We start from the raw sequence: 14,653 nt of genomic DNA, 5'->3' as shown, positions 1-14,653 counted from the left end.
GCAGATTTTAATAATGCACTCTGGTTTCTCCTCATTCGCTGATGGTTTCTGTTTTGCTCTGTCAGGTATAAGGGTAGATCGAAGAGCGCCAATCGTTTCCATCCAGTTTAGTTTGGCAGGTTTGCAGCTCTTCATTTAAGTTTCTGTGAAGTACAGTCACAGTAAACAAGAACTTTAAGGCAGGAAACATATGTCTCGAAAACATTTCCATCTCACTATTTTGTGGCAGTTGTATAAATTTATACAAAATTGTTTTTGTTTGGTTTTTTTTGTTTTTTTTAATTTACACGAGTATTGAAAAATGTTTCTCTATGCTTCTCTCTGCAGTTCCTGGTTAGGGGGGTCTCTGATGCCATGCTCCATCCCTCAGGCTCCGGGGCCTCTGTGGTGCTCCTGATGCCCCTCACCCACAGCTGAAGATCCCGGGTGGGCGAGGGACGGTCAGGGATCACTCTCTCGGCGTGCTACTGCACAAGGTGAAGGTCCTCAATATTGACCCTGTGCACAAGAAAATGCTAACTTCCTGGTTTGAGACCGGATGTGGGGTTGTACATTTCCGGTAGCTTTACTTTGCGGTCAATCGCTACTGCGAAGATATCCTCCAAAATCATGTCCAAAACTCGAAAACGGAAAGATCGAGTTAAGTTACAAAGAGCAGGAGGTGGGAACACTCACCACTGTTGTGTCATAAAAAATCTAATGATCAATTTTGACGTTTAAAGAGTTTAGATCGATCAGTAGTTTACATCACTCAACACAAGCAGAACTGCATCACTGCAGCAGAAGACACATCGTCCACATTCAGAAGCACATCTCTGTATAGTGACTGGTCTTATGATTTAAACAGGCAAATGTTCAGCATTCAAACTACAGGTTTGTAAATAGTAAAACCAGATGTTTCCCCGTTATGTCAATATCAGCTAGTCAAGTACACACCTACACAGCATGTTAACAAACTGTGAAAAAAAGCCACACAAAAAAATGAATGATTGCTGGTAAGGGTTTCTATACATTAGTATTCACGAAGGGTATGTTGTGACTTACCTTCAAAATTACAGTGGTCCCTCGCTATAACGCGGTTCACCTTTCACCTCGCTGTTTAGCAGATTTTTTTAGTGCAAGTTTGCATGCTTATTTTCACATTGTGTCCTGCGTCCTGATCGCTGCAGACGATCTCATCCGTGAAGTCTCTCCTGTACAGTACAGAATCGCTGCATCGATTGCTAGCAGTGTGACTCTGAAGTGCAGTGCTGTATGTCCACGATGTCCACGAAACGTTTTGCACCGTCAAAAAATAAAATTGGCTACTTGATTTCACCTATCGCTGATTATTTTTAGAACATAACACCCGCGATAAACGAGGGACAGCTGAGAAATATAACATCTGAATCCCTTTTCTCTTTTGCTCTGAGGCGTGGGGGAAAAATATCGACAAGTCGATGAATATCATTTACAGATATATTGGGTAAATGCCCAAGACATCTATAGAAATGTAAATCGCCGCTTGATTTATTCATTTGCTTAACTTGTTTTGGACCGTAAACAGGGCGCGAATAGGACACCGGAAACAAAGCTCCCCACGGGAGTTTCCGCACCGGAAGTAGCATATGCTAACGTGCACATAGTCAATTTCACACAGAGCTATAGTCCAATTTTGTAAATCATCTTCTCCACGTGTGGCCACTCTAACCAACACACATGCAAAGTGGTGCCATAATGCAGCGGTCCCCAACCCCCGGGCCTCGGACCGGTACCGGTCCGTGAGTCGTTTGGTAGCGGGCCGCGAGAGTTGAGGCTCAGGTGTGAAATGTATGTTTTTCAGGGTTTTTATCGGTTTTCAGCGTTATTTTGTTATCGTTTTTATCGTTAACTCGGTTTTCCTGGGTCTTTTCACGTGTGTTATGAATAAATCTTCTTTTTTTCAGTACCAGTACTAGTTTTATTTTGTTGTATTTATCCGCGACACCTTAAAGGCCGGTCCGTGAAAATATTGTCGGGCATAAACCGGTCCGTGGCGCAAAAAAGGTTGGGGACCGCGGCCATAATGCATGCATATATCAGCCTCTTAATGCTGCTGTGGTGAGAGTCCTACATTAGTCATCAGGGTCTTTATTTCAGATTAAATAGGGTTTAATAAAACTGAATGGGGTTTAGGGGGTAAACACTGGGGGAAAGCGTTGGCACGTGTTGCTCTAATTCACTATAAGCTTTTCTGTCATAACTGTTAAGTGCTTCACCGCTCAAGGTCATTTCTGACTCACTGAGCCACACACAGGAGTGCCTGACTAACGAGTTATACCCTCATTTCCCAAAGTTGTTTCATTTAAAGCTAAAAAAAATCCTTTAATCTGCTCGTCTGCACCTGCAGTGGATGTAACAAAATTCTTGTAGTCCTCTCTCCCCCGGACATGCTCAAATGGTATGTTTGCCATGCAGAACACAAAAAAGCACCCAAGTGAAAACGTATACTTTTATAGCTGTCTCATATTTATGAACTTCTTGGGTGGGGTTGCACACAAACTCACAAACAATAGAGCGGAAACAACAGTGTTTGTGTATGTCAGGTTGCTCCCAGACATGTGACTGACTCTCTCAGGAGGATTAGAGCTTTAGGATCAGGCAGGTCAGTCACAAACTGTCATTAACATCTTCATCTGTGCAGAGTGTGCAGCCCTTTCTAATATTACTGCTTCAGCAACAGCACAGAATGCTGAACGCGTTCACACTTTCACTTCTATTTCGGCACACGAGAGTCATGCATGACTATTTAGAGTGACGCTGCTGATCAAAGCTCCTGAAATGGACAGCATCCTGTGAAGGGCAGCTATTAAAAAACGAACCAAGACTTTACCTTTGCTGTTTGCCATGCTTTGGTTTAGTTTCAGTTTCATGAAGAGCTGTGCGCCACTAACTTGTTGGTAAAGACAAATGGTTTGCTAGTTCACAGAAGATCACACTTGTCTGCTGCTTCTTTAACCACTTCCTCTTTAACTGGTTTCATTTCAGCACAGTTCTCAGACAGAGAGAAGTTTTCTTCAGACTTTTGCCAAGCTTTCAGCCTCCTGGCATGTTTACACTTGCTGCTTCACCCTCACACCAAAAGTGACACGACAGCTGGAGGCGTGTGCTGCAGTTTGATGTTTCAGCTTTCGTTCACCCCTCAAACTTTCTAAGTTGGCGTGCACAGCCAGGATAAAGATGTGTACGCATGGATGTGATATTCCTGCTAGAACTCAGATTCCCAAAAAAACAGAGTAGGAGCTTGAAAATATGCCCCTTTATGGAGGAACCGGGTGGGGGTGGTGTTTGTGTTTATTGTCCTTAGAAAGTGTATCATATAGCATCTCACTCTGGTTTCACAAAGCTGGATTAGGATCTATTCTAAATCTCTTCTTCCTCCCTGTGCCTCCAGGATGAAAAGTTAACTGTGACTCAGGCCTCTTCAGTGAGTGGGAGCTCTACTCTGCTCCGCTTCCACTACCAGCTGAGCGCGCGCCGCTCGGCCTCCTGGGATACAGCTCTATCAGGAGACAGCCTCTTTCTGGAGATTCCTGCTGGGCCGTTGGTGGAGGGCAGCAAGGAGGGGTAAGTTCAAGAGGGATATTGTTAGAGAAGCACAAAATGCCAGACCTGACCAACACTGTTCTTTGACAATAAAATGTGACTTTAATAAAGGAGAACAGGGTTTATAAGACGATCTTTTAAGTTCCAACTTTCCTCATTTTATTGTGGTTTACTAAGAAGCCGCCCTACTTTTTATTTGCTGTTGTTAAAACTAAACGGTCTCATCAGGAAGAAATTTCTGAGTGCTTTTCAGCTTTGTCTCAGATGTGAAGAAGCATTTTAAGCATAATGCAAAACATTGTTTTTGCCTCTTCCTATTCCACTTTTAGTTTCAATGGAAGTTCAGGTTTAAGTTTAGAGGCTGAAGAGAGGAGAGTTTGGGTCCCTCACAGGACACATTTTTCTACATTTGTGATATTTTAACTGTTAATTATTGTTAGAAACTACAAGATTAGGTTCATTAACCTGTCATTGTTTGTGTTAGAGTACATTTTCTGGCATTTTCAAAACAATTTTTCTTGCTTACTGAATACAAAGTCGTGACATGACACTGTTAAGACAGAAATGGCTTCATAAAAGGCTGTGCTAATAAGTTTCTGCTTTTAGAGCCTGGCTTTGTTTGTCTGTAATCAATGCTGGGACAGAGTAACCTTGCCTGGTGCAGGCACCCTGCCAGTCCTAAAAACGGCCAGCTTTGCAGCTGCCACTGCATTATTATGTAAAGTTGCAGTGCTTATATAAAAGAGGGGGAAAAAAATACTCTGTGCGTCATCCCCGCTTGTCTCTTCCCTCGCTTAGCGGCTGACTCTGTATCTCTGTGTTCATGTCATCCACAGGCTCACCGTGCTGCTCGAGTTTGCAGAAGAGAAGCTCAAAGTTAACTACGTCTTCCTGTGGTTCCATAAAAACAGAGAGGATCGATGTAAGAGCTCCTGTTATTTTAAAATGCACTTCCCTTGTTCTTTCTGAAGCACGATTTGCCTTTGCCAACCATTGTATACTGATGCAGAGACCTTATCCAGGTGTACAGCCAATAGTAAGAGTGTATAAATACAGTGCTAGTATTCATACGCTATCAGTGCTACTAGTTTTTTGTGTATTTTTAACAGTTACACGTTTGGACAAAGATAACAAGAGTAAATACAAAATTTTTAAATGGTTTCATTTATTAAGGGGAAAAAAGCCCCCTATGCTTTGGTATGATCTTGAACACGCCACTCAGTGTGGTGGATCTGAAACAATTCTGCAAACATCAGTGGGCCAAAATTCCTCCACAATGCCATAAAAGACTCATTGCCAGTTATCACAAACGCTTGATTACAGTTTTTGTTGCCAAGGGTGGCACAGCCGGTTATTAGGATTAGGGGACAATTACTTTTTCACACAGGGCCAGGTGAGTCTAGATGACTTTTTGGCCTAAATAAATGAAATCATCATTTACTGAGAGGAGCTTATGCACAAAGACTGGACCACTTAGAGTCAAGATTAACACTCCAACTCAGATCATGTAATATTCCTACAAAAAGGAGCAGAATTTGCAGTTCCATTATATTTTCCTATATTAGAAAAGTATTAAAGAAGGAATTGGAGCTAGAATATGAGGCTGGTATGAGTCTCAGTGTAAATAAAAAGGAGACCTTATCATATGTTGGTTTGAGCAGTCTATCCCAGCTCCTTAAAAGATACAAAAACTACTTTTTTGAAGTTTTCTCCAGTGAATTATCAGAAAAATGGATAGAATATCCAGTGTTCCTGTGTCAGATCTTTAAATGGAGCAGTGTTGCTATTGAAATAAGATAGATAGATAAATAGATATAGACATAGAAAAAAAATGAGTTGTTTAGCTTCACATTCTGAGACGTGTAGTTGGCACAAAATTGATTTGGTTGCAGTTTTTAGGGCTTAAATGTTACTTCAACAAATACACTGAGCGCTCTCCCTCATTTCCTCTCCAGTGTCCATCATCAAGACGTTCCACTACATGGGCTTTGAGATGGTGAAGCCGGGTAACCCCATGGTACCTGCCCGGCCTGATTTGGCCTTCATGGTTTACTCTCTGGAGAACAGCAGCAGCTCTGACGAGGAGTGACTGTCACATTATCCCTGACGCCTCCCTTTCCCACCCTCCCACCCTCCCCCCTCCTTTCCACCGTTTTTATTTCCTCTTCAAACAATCGAACCTGCCTCAACTTTCCCTCTGACACACCTCTCCTCCCCCTCCTCTACGAGGTGTCACTTTTTTTTCTTCGTTTTTTTTCTTAGACTTATTTTAAGGAGGTGTTCAGGAGCGGCAGCGTGTCTGTGCGAGAGAGCACAGACACTGCTGCTTCACCCTCCTATCTCCCCTTCTCTGAAGATAACCGTATTGTGAAGAAGCAGCATAGCTTGAACTAAGTTGTCACATGCAACGTGGGGGTTTTTTTCTTTCCTTTTTTTTTTTTCCTGCTTCCTCTCTTGGCCACATTGTTTATGCTGCGGTTGACAGGACAACCAACTGCTGGACATCCAGGAGGATGTTAAAATTCAACATATCTCTCCTGACAGCTTGTAACGTTACAGAAAGGAGACTTTGTTTTTGTGTGCTGTTTATCTTAAAGCTGTGTTGATGGGGGAAGCCTGGGGTGTGGTATGGTTTTACTTTATAATATAGACGATGATCTGTTACATTTAGCATTAAACACATGTAAACGTTTCTTTAATCTTCCTCAAATGTGTCGAGGCATCATTCCAGCACATCACTCACACTTTTTTTTTTTTTCCTGCTCTAAACGATTTAGCTACAAATGTGGAAACGCTCTGTTAGCGTTTGCAGTAAGAAGCAGCGAGCCCGTTCAATGCCATCGCCTTCACCTCTCCCCCGCCCACTAATTATGTCAGTGAGTTGCTAAGAAGCTGGAGAAAGAGACGGCTTCACAGGAACAGAAACAGATCCTCACAATTTGCGATGACATTTAAGTCTGAGCGTCCTGGTTTTCATAGAACGTGACAGGCAGCCATAATTTGTGCGTTTATTTAAGACGTAATTGTCAAACAAGCTGAGCAGACTTGTGTCAGGCATTTCCGATCTGGAGATGTCACATTTTGAGAACAGAACAATCGGCTTTGTGACTCAAATATGATAAAGGTGCAATGAGAGGCCGGAAATGACGCTCGTTCAGTCCCGCAGATTCTTCAGCGCCGCCTAAAGTGTTGATCGAAACTGGGTTTTCAGTGCCTCAAGAGGAGAGTGCGAATGCTTCTTACACTCAAGTCTTATTGAAGGAATGTGTCCATTTTTCACCCCAGTTTCAGACGCATGTTGTGTGAGAGGAACGTTAGCTCGCCACCGGGGTACAAGCACAAACTCTTCAGGTGCTTATCATATATGCAAGAACGGTTAAAACGCAGGCGCTTTTTGTTTTTATTTCTTTTTTCCATTTCAGACTTTGGTTTTATGGTTTTAAGTACTCTGAATAAAACGCCAAAGAATTCAGTTTGTCTGCAGTCAGTTCAAATCCAGCTAATCTGAACCTAGCTTGTGTTTATGTAAAGCAATATTAACCTACATTCCCCACGTCAGCCATACTTCCTGTAACATGACCATCTGTCCAGTGTCTGGGTGAGATGGGGCAGGGCCTTGTTTTTGTTTTGTTTTTTCTTCTGTGTTCACATCATACCAGTCTTTATTGCTACTGATTGAGCCCTGACTATAAGCTGTTAGGAAATGTCTATATGAAGTTTTTCAGAGGTATATTTTTATGTATATTTCTCTATGGTGATAGTTTTAGGGTTTTACTTTTTGTTCTAACTAGTTGGCAACCATCCAATGACAATCCGCACTTGTATTTCAGGCAGGGGGAATCAATAAAGGTTGTTAACTGAAACATGCTTCCTGTTTTCTTTCCTTCAAAGAAACACACATTTTGCTTGCAGAGATGTAAAAATAGGCCATACAAAACATGGATGTTTGCTGAAGATGTGATAGAAATGATAGAAAAATCTATGGGGAAAAACACCAGTCACTAAAGTTATAGAGCGTAAAACCTGAATTTGACTCGATAAATTTAGCTCATTGTTGGTATGAGAAAGGTGGATTTTATCTTGAGGCAACTGTTGTTGTGATTTGGTGCTATATAAATAAAATTGGTTTGAATCTTTTGCACATCTTAGTTGTAACAAGTGGTTATTTGACTTAATGACGCCTTTCTGTCGTCTAGAAGCAGCCATTCTAATCTGAAGAAAAAACAGCCGCTCACTGGATGTTTCTCTGTAAAAACCAGAGATGATTGTGCTGGAAAGTCCCAGCAGAGATTAGCAGTTTCTGAAATATTTAGACCAGAGCCACAGTCGGTCACTTAAATTGCCTTTCTTCCTCATTCTGATGCAGTTTGACCCTCAGCGGGTTCCCTTGACTGTGTCCACATGCCTAAATGCACTGACCTGCTGTAATAGTATAAGCAAAGAAACGCTGCAGAGAGAACAGACAGGAGGCAAGAAGAGCTTTTTAATGTGTGAAACCTTAGTGAACACCGAGACAGTGCAGTGATGAGGCTGATCTGAGGAAGTGAAAGTTTGGTTTTGTTTGTTTTTTTAATCAGCTGTCAGTAGTTTCAGACAGCCACTGTCACATACACTTATATCCTACAGATCACTGTTGACTCCTCACCAAAAATCGCTACCAGCTCTCAGGTCAGTTGATCAAGAGGACTATTTTCAGCCGTGGTGAACCTGAGCTGCAAAATACATTTTCTTTCTTTCTTTTCTGTGATAGATTTTCACCATAAGCACAGTAATCTCTGTGAGCTAAACGCAGGCTGTTTCATACATCCAGTTTCAGTTATGTTTCTCACTTCTGTATCTGTATGATGTCAAAAACAGGAGATATCCCTAGCACAGATCTCAGCCACACGTCTTTAGGGGAAGAGCGGCCCATCACACCCGCCATCCCCACCTTCTGTTTGTGTTGGGCAGCCAATAGAGGGAAGCAAAAGGGCTCAATCAGAGGATGAGCTGATATTATACCCTATAACCAGCTGTAAGACTCCCAAATTAACCTCTACACTCCTGTATAGTCTACAAAGTTTTTTCTGTGTGTTCATGTTTAGCTGCTGCTTGATGCTCCATTTAAGTGCTCGTGCTCTTCCATGGCTGACAGCAGCTCGCATGTTAAAATAAAGCTGTGTCACTAATCCCCTGCACTAAAAGTCAAGAGGCAGGCTGTCCCCTCCTGGCCTTAATCTTATGTTGACTTTACGTAAAGTCACCTCAGATGGAGGCAAGTAAGTGGTTACAGCATCAGCTGCACTCACAGCACAGCACTTCTCAGAAGCTGCCCATGTAGCTGCGTCCTCCCATCTCGGTTTCCAGCACTGGGTAGCGAGTTAAAGTCAGACAGTGGACAGCTAATTCCTTCAGAAGGCATTTAAACTGATGCAGATCGGATGTTCTAAGAAAATGTACTTTTCTGTGCTTCTCTACTCTCACCACTGCAGACAAAAATACACTGTTTATCAGCTGTTCTGGCCCTTTCTGTCACATTAAGTGATCTCCTGGATCTTGTGTGGATTTGCATTAATGCGTGGCATTACTGAAGAACATCAAGATAATGACTTAAATGTCCGTTTTTGTGGTGGCAAAAAATGTCCAAATACTGTAGCTCCAGGATGCCGATGCAAAACTAAAACACTTTCAAGTTCCAAGGCCCCCTTTTCTAAAACTTTCCATGCAAATTCTGATATATCTTTTTTGGTAGGCCTGCAAATAAAATGGGACATACTTAACTTATTTTAGAGCCTGTTCTCCAAAACCGCTCTCTTGCTGCAACCCAAAGGCAGCCACAAGAGTAGCAACAGTGACTAAAAAGCTGTAAAGCTGCAGGATGACAGGTTAAAAGATACAAACATCACTATAAAGCTGACTCAAGCTGCAGACTCTGATAAATGTCTGGAGGTTTAACAATATTATATCTTCATTAGAGTGTGACTGCCACATATCGATCACAACAAGGAATGCCACAACCATCACGTCCTGATCGACCATCTCTTATCCAGACTAAACGTAGCATTTCCCCATTTAGCAAATATGAACATATCATTCATTGTGTAATTGCCATCTCCCATTTCATAACAGTTTAAAGTATCCATTACAACATTCATGCAGAATACATTATGTCCATCTGTGTTGGCCTAAGACAGAATTTGCTTTAATCCCATATTGATTTTAACTGTAAATCCACATAAATCCTAATAAATGAAAAAGCTAAAGAAGCTTTTAATGCATCTGAAAGACTAGCAAAAAGCACTTGGGTCTAAAAGGTGACAAACAATCCAGGCCATCATTATATAAAGTTAAGGACTTTATATAATACTGATAAATATTATTAAAAACAGGGTAAGTAGCGTTCATCACCTGATGTGTATTTTGCTTTGTAATCTGACACGTGCATCATTGACCCTGGGTTTTATGTCTGTACTTAATATTTGGTTCTGACATGTGTTTCGTTGTTCTTAGTTATTCTTTATTCCTGTTGATTCCCGTGTTTATGGCGTTAAACAGTAAATGGACTCGTTCTCCAACGGATGCATCAGAGAGTAACTTGGGGCATGCAGGCAGAGCCAGAGTTCAAACTACCAACCTTCTGATTAATAGCTGACCTGTGCTACCTCATGAGCTACAGCCACCCCTTGTTCCCTTTAAATTTAGTATTCTTTGTATGTAGTACAAAAAAAGCTTTAGTTATGATTGTATTCTAAGTTTCGTTTTAGTTATTGCTGCTTTATGAAATCTAGTTACTTGACTTGAGTTGCAGTTTATACTGAATTCCTCGTGTTTCAGTTTATTCTACTATGTTTACTATGTTTTGTCAAGTCTACTTGGTTGTTTTTTCCTGTTCAGTTACTTCCTATTTTATTTTGGTGAGTCCTCAATCTCTTGTGCTTTGCTATAAGTTTTAGTTTTTTTTGTCAGTGGCATTGGTTAGTTTCCACTGTGCCTTGTTACCCCTACAGTTCCATTTCCCCTGATTACCTCCTGTGTATATAAAGCCCCGGTAAACTTGTGTTGTCTGTTAACTTTAGCTCGTGTTTGTTTTGAGTTCTGTTGGTTGTTTCTTGGGTTCTGCTTTCTGCTGAATTTAATATAAACATACTGATGACAATAGTGGCTCCTAACGCTTGCATTACCACTGGGCTACTTTGGATTTCACCTCCCACATCTTGTCTAGTTGGTCCTTCAGTCCCTGGTACTTCTCAGTCTACTTTCCTTGTGATGCCAATGTCAGCTGGGATTCCTCATCTATCTTCTCCTCCATGTCAATCACCACTCCCATAAGACCTTTGCCCTGTTGTTGGATGTCAGAGGTTTTGCTGATGGGTTAAATCTACGGTCAGTAAAGGTCCACAGGCTTAAACTGCCTTTTACAACAAGGATATCCCATAATATAATCCAAAGGAACTTAATCATATCGATGTATGTTGCTGATGGTTATTTAATTATTTTAACTTTGCCTTGAGAACAAACTATTGCTGGATTTAAAATGTTACTCTATCACCAAGTCAACTATTCTGGAAACACATGTATAGAGAAAGTTGTATCTATAGCTTGTAATCGACTGCGAATCAACTTTCAGTAAATAAGCGAGACCTAACAGTTTTCACTACGCTGACTGGAGTTCAAAGTCGTGAAAACAGTTGTCTGTCCTATCTGCTGCCCATTATAATGGCTTAATCTTGGAAGGTGCACTGATGTAACACTTTAACCTCATCAAAGTTACTCAACCAACTGTTCAATGAACATTTAATCTGACTCTGTGCTACGATGTTTTTTTGGTCAGGGACATTGACCAAAATTAGCCTGACGCCTTATTTTTACCGGTGGCACGGTGGTTAGCACTGTTGCCCCACAGCAAGAAGATCCTGAGTTCAATTCCACCATCAGGCTGGGGTCTTTCTGTGTGGAGTTTGCATGTTCTCCCCGTGTTTGTGTGGGTTCCCTCCGGGTACTCCGGTTTCCTCCCACCATCCAAGGACATGCAGTTTGTGGGGATAGGTTAATTGGATAATCCAAATTGCCCATAGGTGTGAATGCGGGAGTCAATGTGAGCGCGAATGGTTGTCTGTCTCTGTGTGTTAGCCCTGAGACAGACTGGCGACCTGTCCCGGGTGTACCCCGCCTCTCACCCTATGACAGCTGGGATAGGCTCGAGAGCCCCCCGCGACCCTGAAAAGGATAAGCGGAAGCGGATGGATGGCCTTATTTTTGCAGTTTTACCACTAAATTGTTAAAATCTGAATAAAAATGATTTCTTAAACATTGCACCTCCCTACAGACAGCTTGCTGACATCGTGGTTTTATTGAGCACTTTCATGGTGAGAGTGAAGGCCAAGGAAAGGGTAATCTCTCCCTCCCTCTAGTCCTGCTTCAGCATTGACACAGCATCCTTGAATTGAGCAGAGTAGGTGAAGAGAAAGACAGTAAAAGCTCTTACTGTCACTGTTAGTTTAAATCCATCACCCTCCCTGTTATTGAAGCAGACTTCACAGACGTGTAGATGTGTGAAAACTGGACTTCAGTGACATGTAGAACTGAAGGTTTTCTTTGAAACAGTGTTCATCCTCTCATGTACACTTTCACTGTCTGCCGACTATCATACAAGCTGACTGTGTGTCAGGATCAGGTGTCTCTCCTCCTCGGACAAAACCTGCGCGCACTCATGTTACTGTATGGCTTCTTGGACACAATACACAGCAGAGGCTGTTACCCACAATCCTTTGTCTGCAGAGATCAGCAAAGCCAGCCAGAATTTAGAGTTGCACAATTAGCTGCCCCAAGAGTCAGCACTAAGTAGGCCACAGCATGTCTTCTTATTGTGAGCGTCCAGTCTTTGTCATTACCAGACACACTGAGCAGTGGCGCCTTCTAGTGTCACTATTTAGAAACGCATTTTATTTTTATTTCTCCAGGTTTCTGTTTAGCAGGGCTGCTTCTTTACTGCATGATTATTTTGGTTATTTAACAGCATTGCTCACTGACTGTAGCTAATAAATGCCTTTACTGAACTTTTTACAGTCTTAAACTGTGGATTTCATTTAATTTTTATCATAATATAAATACATTAATGCAAAAGAAAAAAGAGAAAAGAAACAGAACCATATTGGGGATATCATCTCTCTTTGACGTCCTGAAGATTTAAGAATAGAAAAGACTTCTATGAGTTCAGAACAGTTTTTGGCTTACAGAGATTGCTTACACTTTCATGGGCCTCATTATTTTTCCTTGGTTAGTGTTAAAATCTTGACCAAAAGTACACCTTCACGGTTTTTCTGTACCCAAAAATGATAAGCACTCGCCTGCACACGCTCAAATCAAATTGGTTGAAGATTAAAATTTCTGCAGTGGATCTAAAATTTTCTAGGAGACAATTAACCATATCATTTAGAGATGTGATTAATTGTCCTTGTGCATACGCTGACCTCACCACACTAAAACACACCACTGCTCATTAAAATGAGGTCTAACTGTGTCGGTATCGCTTTGATTTATTTCCTCTTGCTGTTTTTAATATTATTGTCTATTTTAAACTCTTTTATTGGCCTGTTTTTAATTGCTTGCAGTGCAGCACTCTTGCTAATGTCTATTGTGATTTAGGTCAAGACGACCTGCTGAAGTTCAAACTGAGCATCAGAAACTGACAGAAAGTAGTTTGAAGTGACCTTGAACATGGCACCGTTGTTGGGATCTGCTGGGATTTTCTCACATTTTCTCACATAATCATCTTTCTACGCACGGTGCGTAAAAGTCACCAACATAACCAAAGCTCTGCTGACTTGGTAACAAAGGCACCAGCACAGAAAATGAGAACCAGGAGCTTCATGGGATAGGTTTCCATAGCCAACCAGCTCCTGTAGGTGTAATGTATAGGTGGCCCGGTAAACATGAAGGGGTGTATAATGTTTAATTTGTGGAAGATGGAGAGAATAGTCAACATTATCTGTTAATTCATTGGTTTGAACAGTAGATGGCGGTGCTGCATAAAACAACAACCTGAGATTCACCCTGGCGCAGCTCATGTGCTCAGTAGCTTCTAAATCCTTTATAACACTTGAATAAGCTGAAGAGCAGTGGGTTTAGCTGGTATATGATAAGCACCAGTTTACCTTAAAAGCTGTAGCCCATCAGATTTTATGACTGCTGCATCAAAGCAAATGTGACTAAAACTATTTACAGTACATGCTGGTGCTGGTGGTGGCCAACACATTGTGTTGCTGCTGCTGTGGGATAAACTGAACCAGTGCTTCAACTCACTGTACTATAAGGCACTGAAGTGAAATTAAATCTCTGAAGTATAAACTGGTATTTCAAGGTATTAGTACATCATTCATTTGGTTTACTGTGAGTTTATTTTATTGGGACAGTGTACAAGTACACCAAATCCTTCTGTGATGAAAACCAGATGTTGCTTTGCACCCGATTATAATCATACATATGTTTCCACCTGGGGTCCCTAAGTGGCCTAACGTGTTAGATAATGCAGAAAAGCAGTCATGCCAGGAAACTACAAAAGGAAAGCAGAGTGAGACACAACATCCCTTGAAGTGACGAAGAGAGCAGCCATCGATGTCATCGGTGGAAAACCCATATTAGGTTTGACAGGTCAATCATTCAGATGTATATTAAAAGGAGGCAGGTAAAGGAAGGAAAAGCAGTCGCTTCTAGTGGACAAGGGGAAGCGGAGAAGATTTTCACAGAGAGCATAAAGAGGGAACATGCAGAAAATGGCTTTTTTTTAGCAGGTGTTTACTTTGTGTGAAAGTAAACACAGCAGCGTGTTAGAAAAAATGATGTCCTATTAGGTAAGATTAGCTCAGGAATCTTGTGACGGCATCATCTTTCCTCCTATGTGCTTGAAGCAACTTCAAGAAGCTGTGGCTCTTGAGAGGAGCCATAGCATTTGCTGAAACTAATGTTGTGGAGTGACAAACTAAAGTAATAGACCAGTAACAGAATTGCAGAATCCCCCCCCCCCCCCAACCCAAAAAAACAACAACAACAAAGAAACAAAAAAAACAAAAAACAGGACGTTGTGTAAAATGTAAATAAAAATAGAAATCAT

The 14,653-nt window shown here is 41.5% G+C and overlaps 1 protein-coding gene across 1 annotated transcript; it reads left to right on the top strand.

Moving 5' to 3' along the window:
• The first annotated feature begins 327 nt into the window (after positions 1 to 327).
• Positions 328 to 7,427, top strand: oaz2a (ornithine decarboxylase antizyme 2a). Its single transcript, XM_085166439.1, is given in 5 exon segments — positions 328 to 394; positions 396 to 476; positions 3,413 to 3,585; positions 4,401 to 4,486; positions 5,520 to 7,427. Coding segments are annotated over 5 exon segments (519 nt in total). The 5' UTR covers positions 328 to 349; the 3' UTR covers positions 5,654 to 7,427.
• Positions 7,428 to 14,653: the final 7,226 nt, after the last annotated feature.

Source organism: Neolamprologus multifasciatus, chromosome 7 (assembly GCF_963576455.1).
Source record: "Neolamprologus multifasciatus chromosome 7, fNeoMul1.2, whole genome shotgun sequence".
In the NCBI taxonomy this organism is placed as follows: Eukaryota; Metazoa; Chordata; class Actinopteri; order Cichliformes; family Cichlidae; genus Neolamprologus; species Neolamprologus multifasciatus.
Note: the sequence above shows the minus strand (reverse complement) of the source record. Positions and strands in the feature narration are given on the sequence as shown.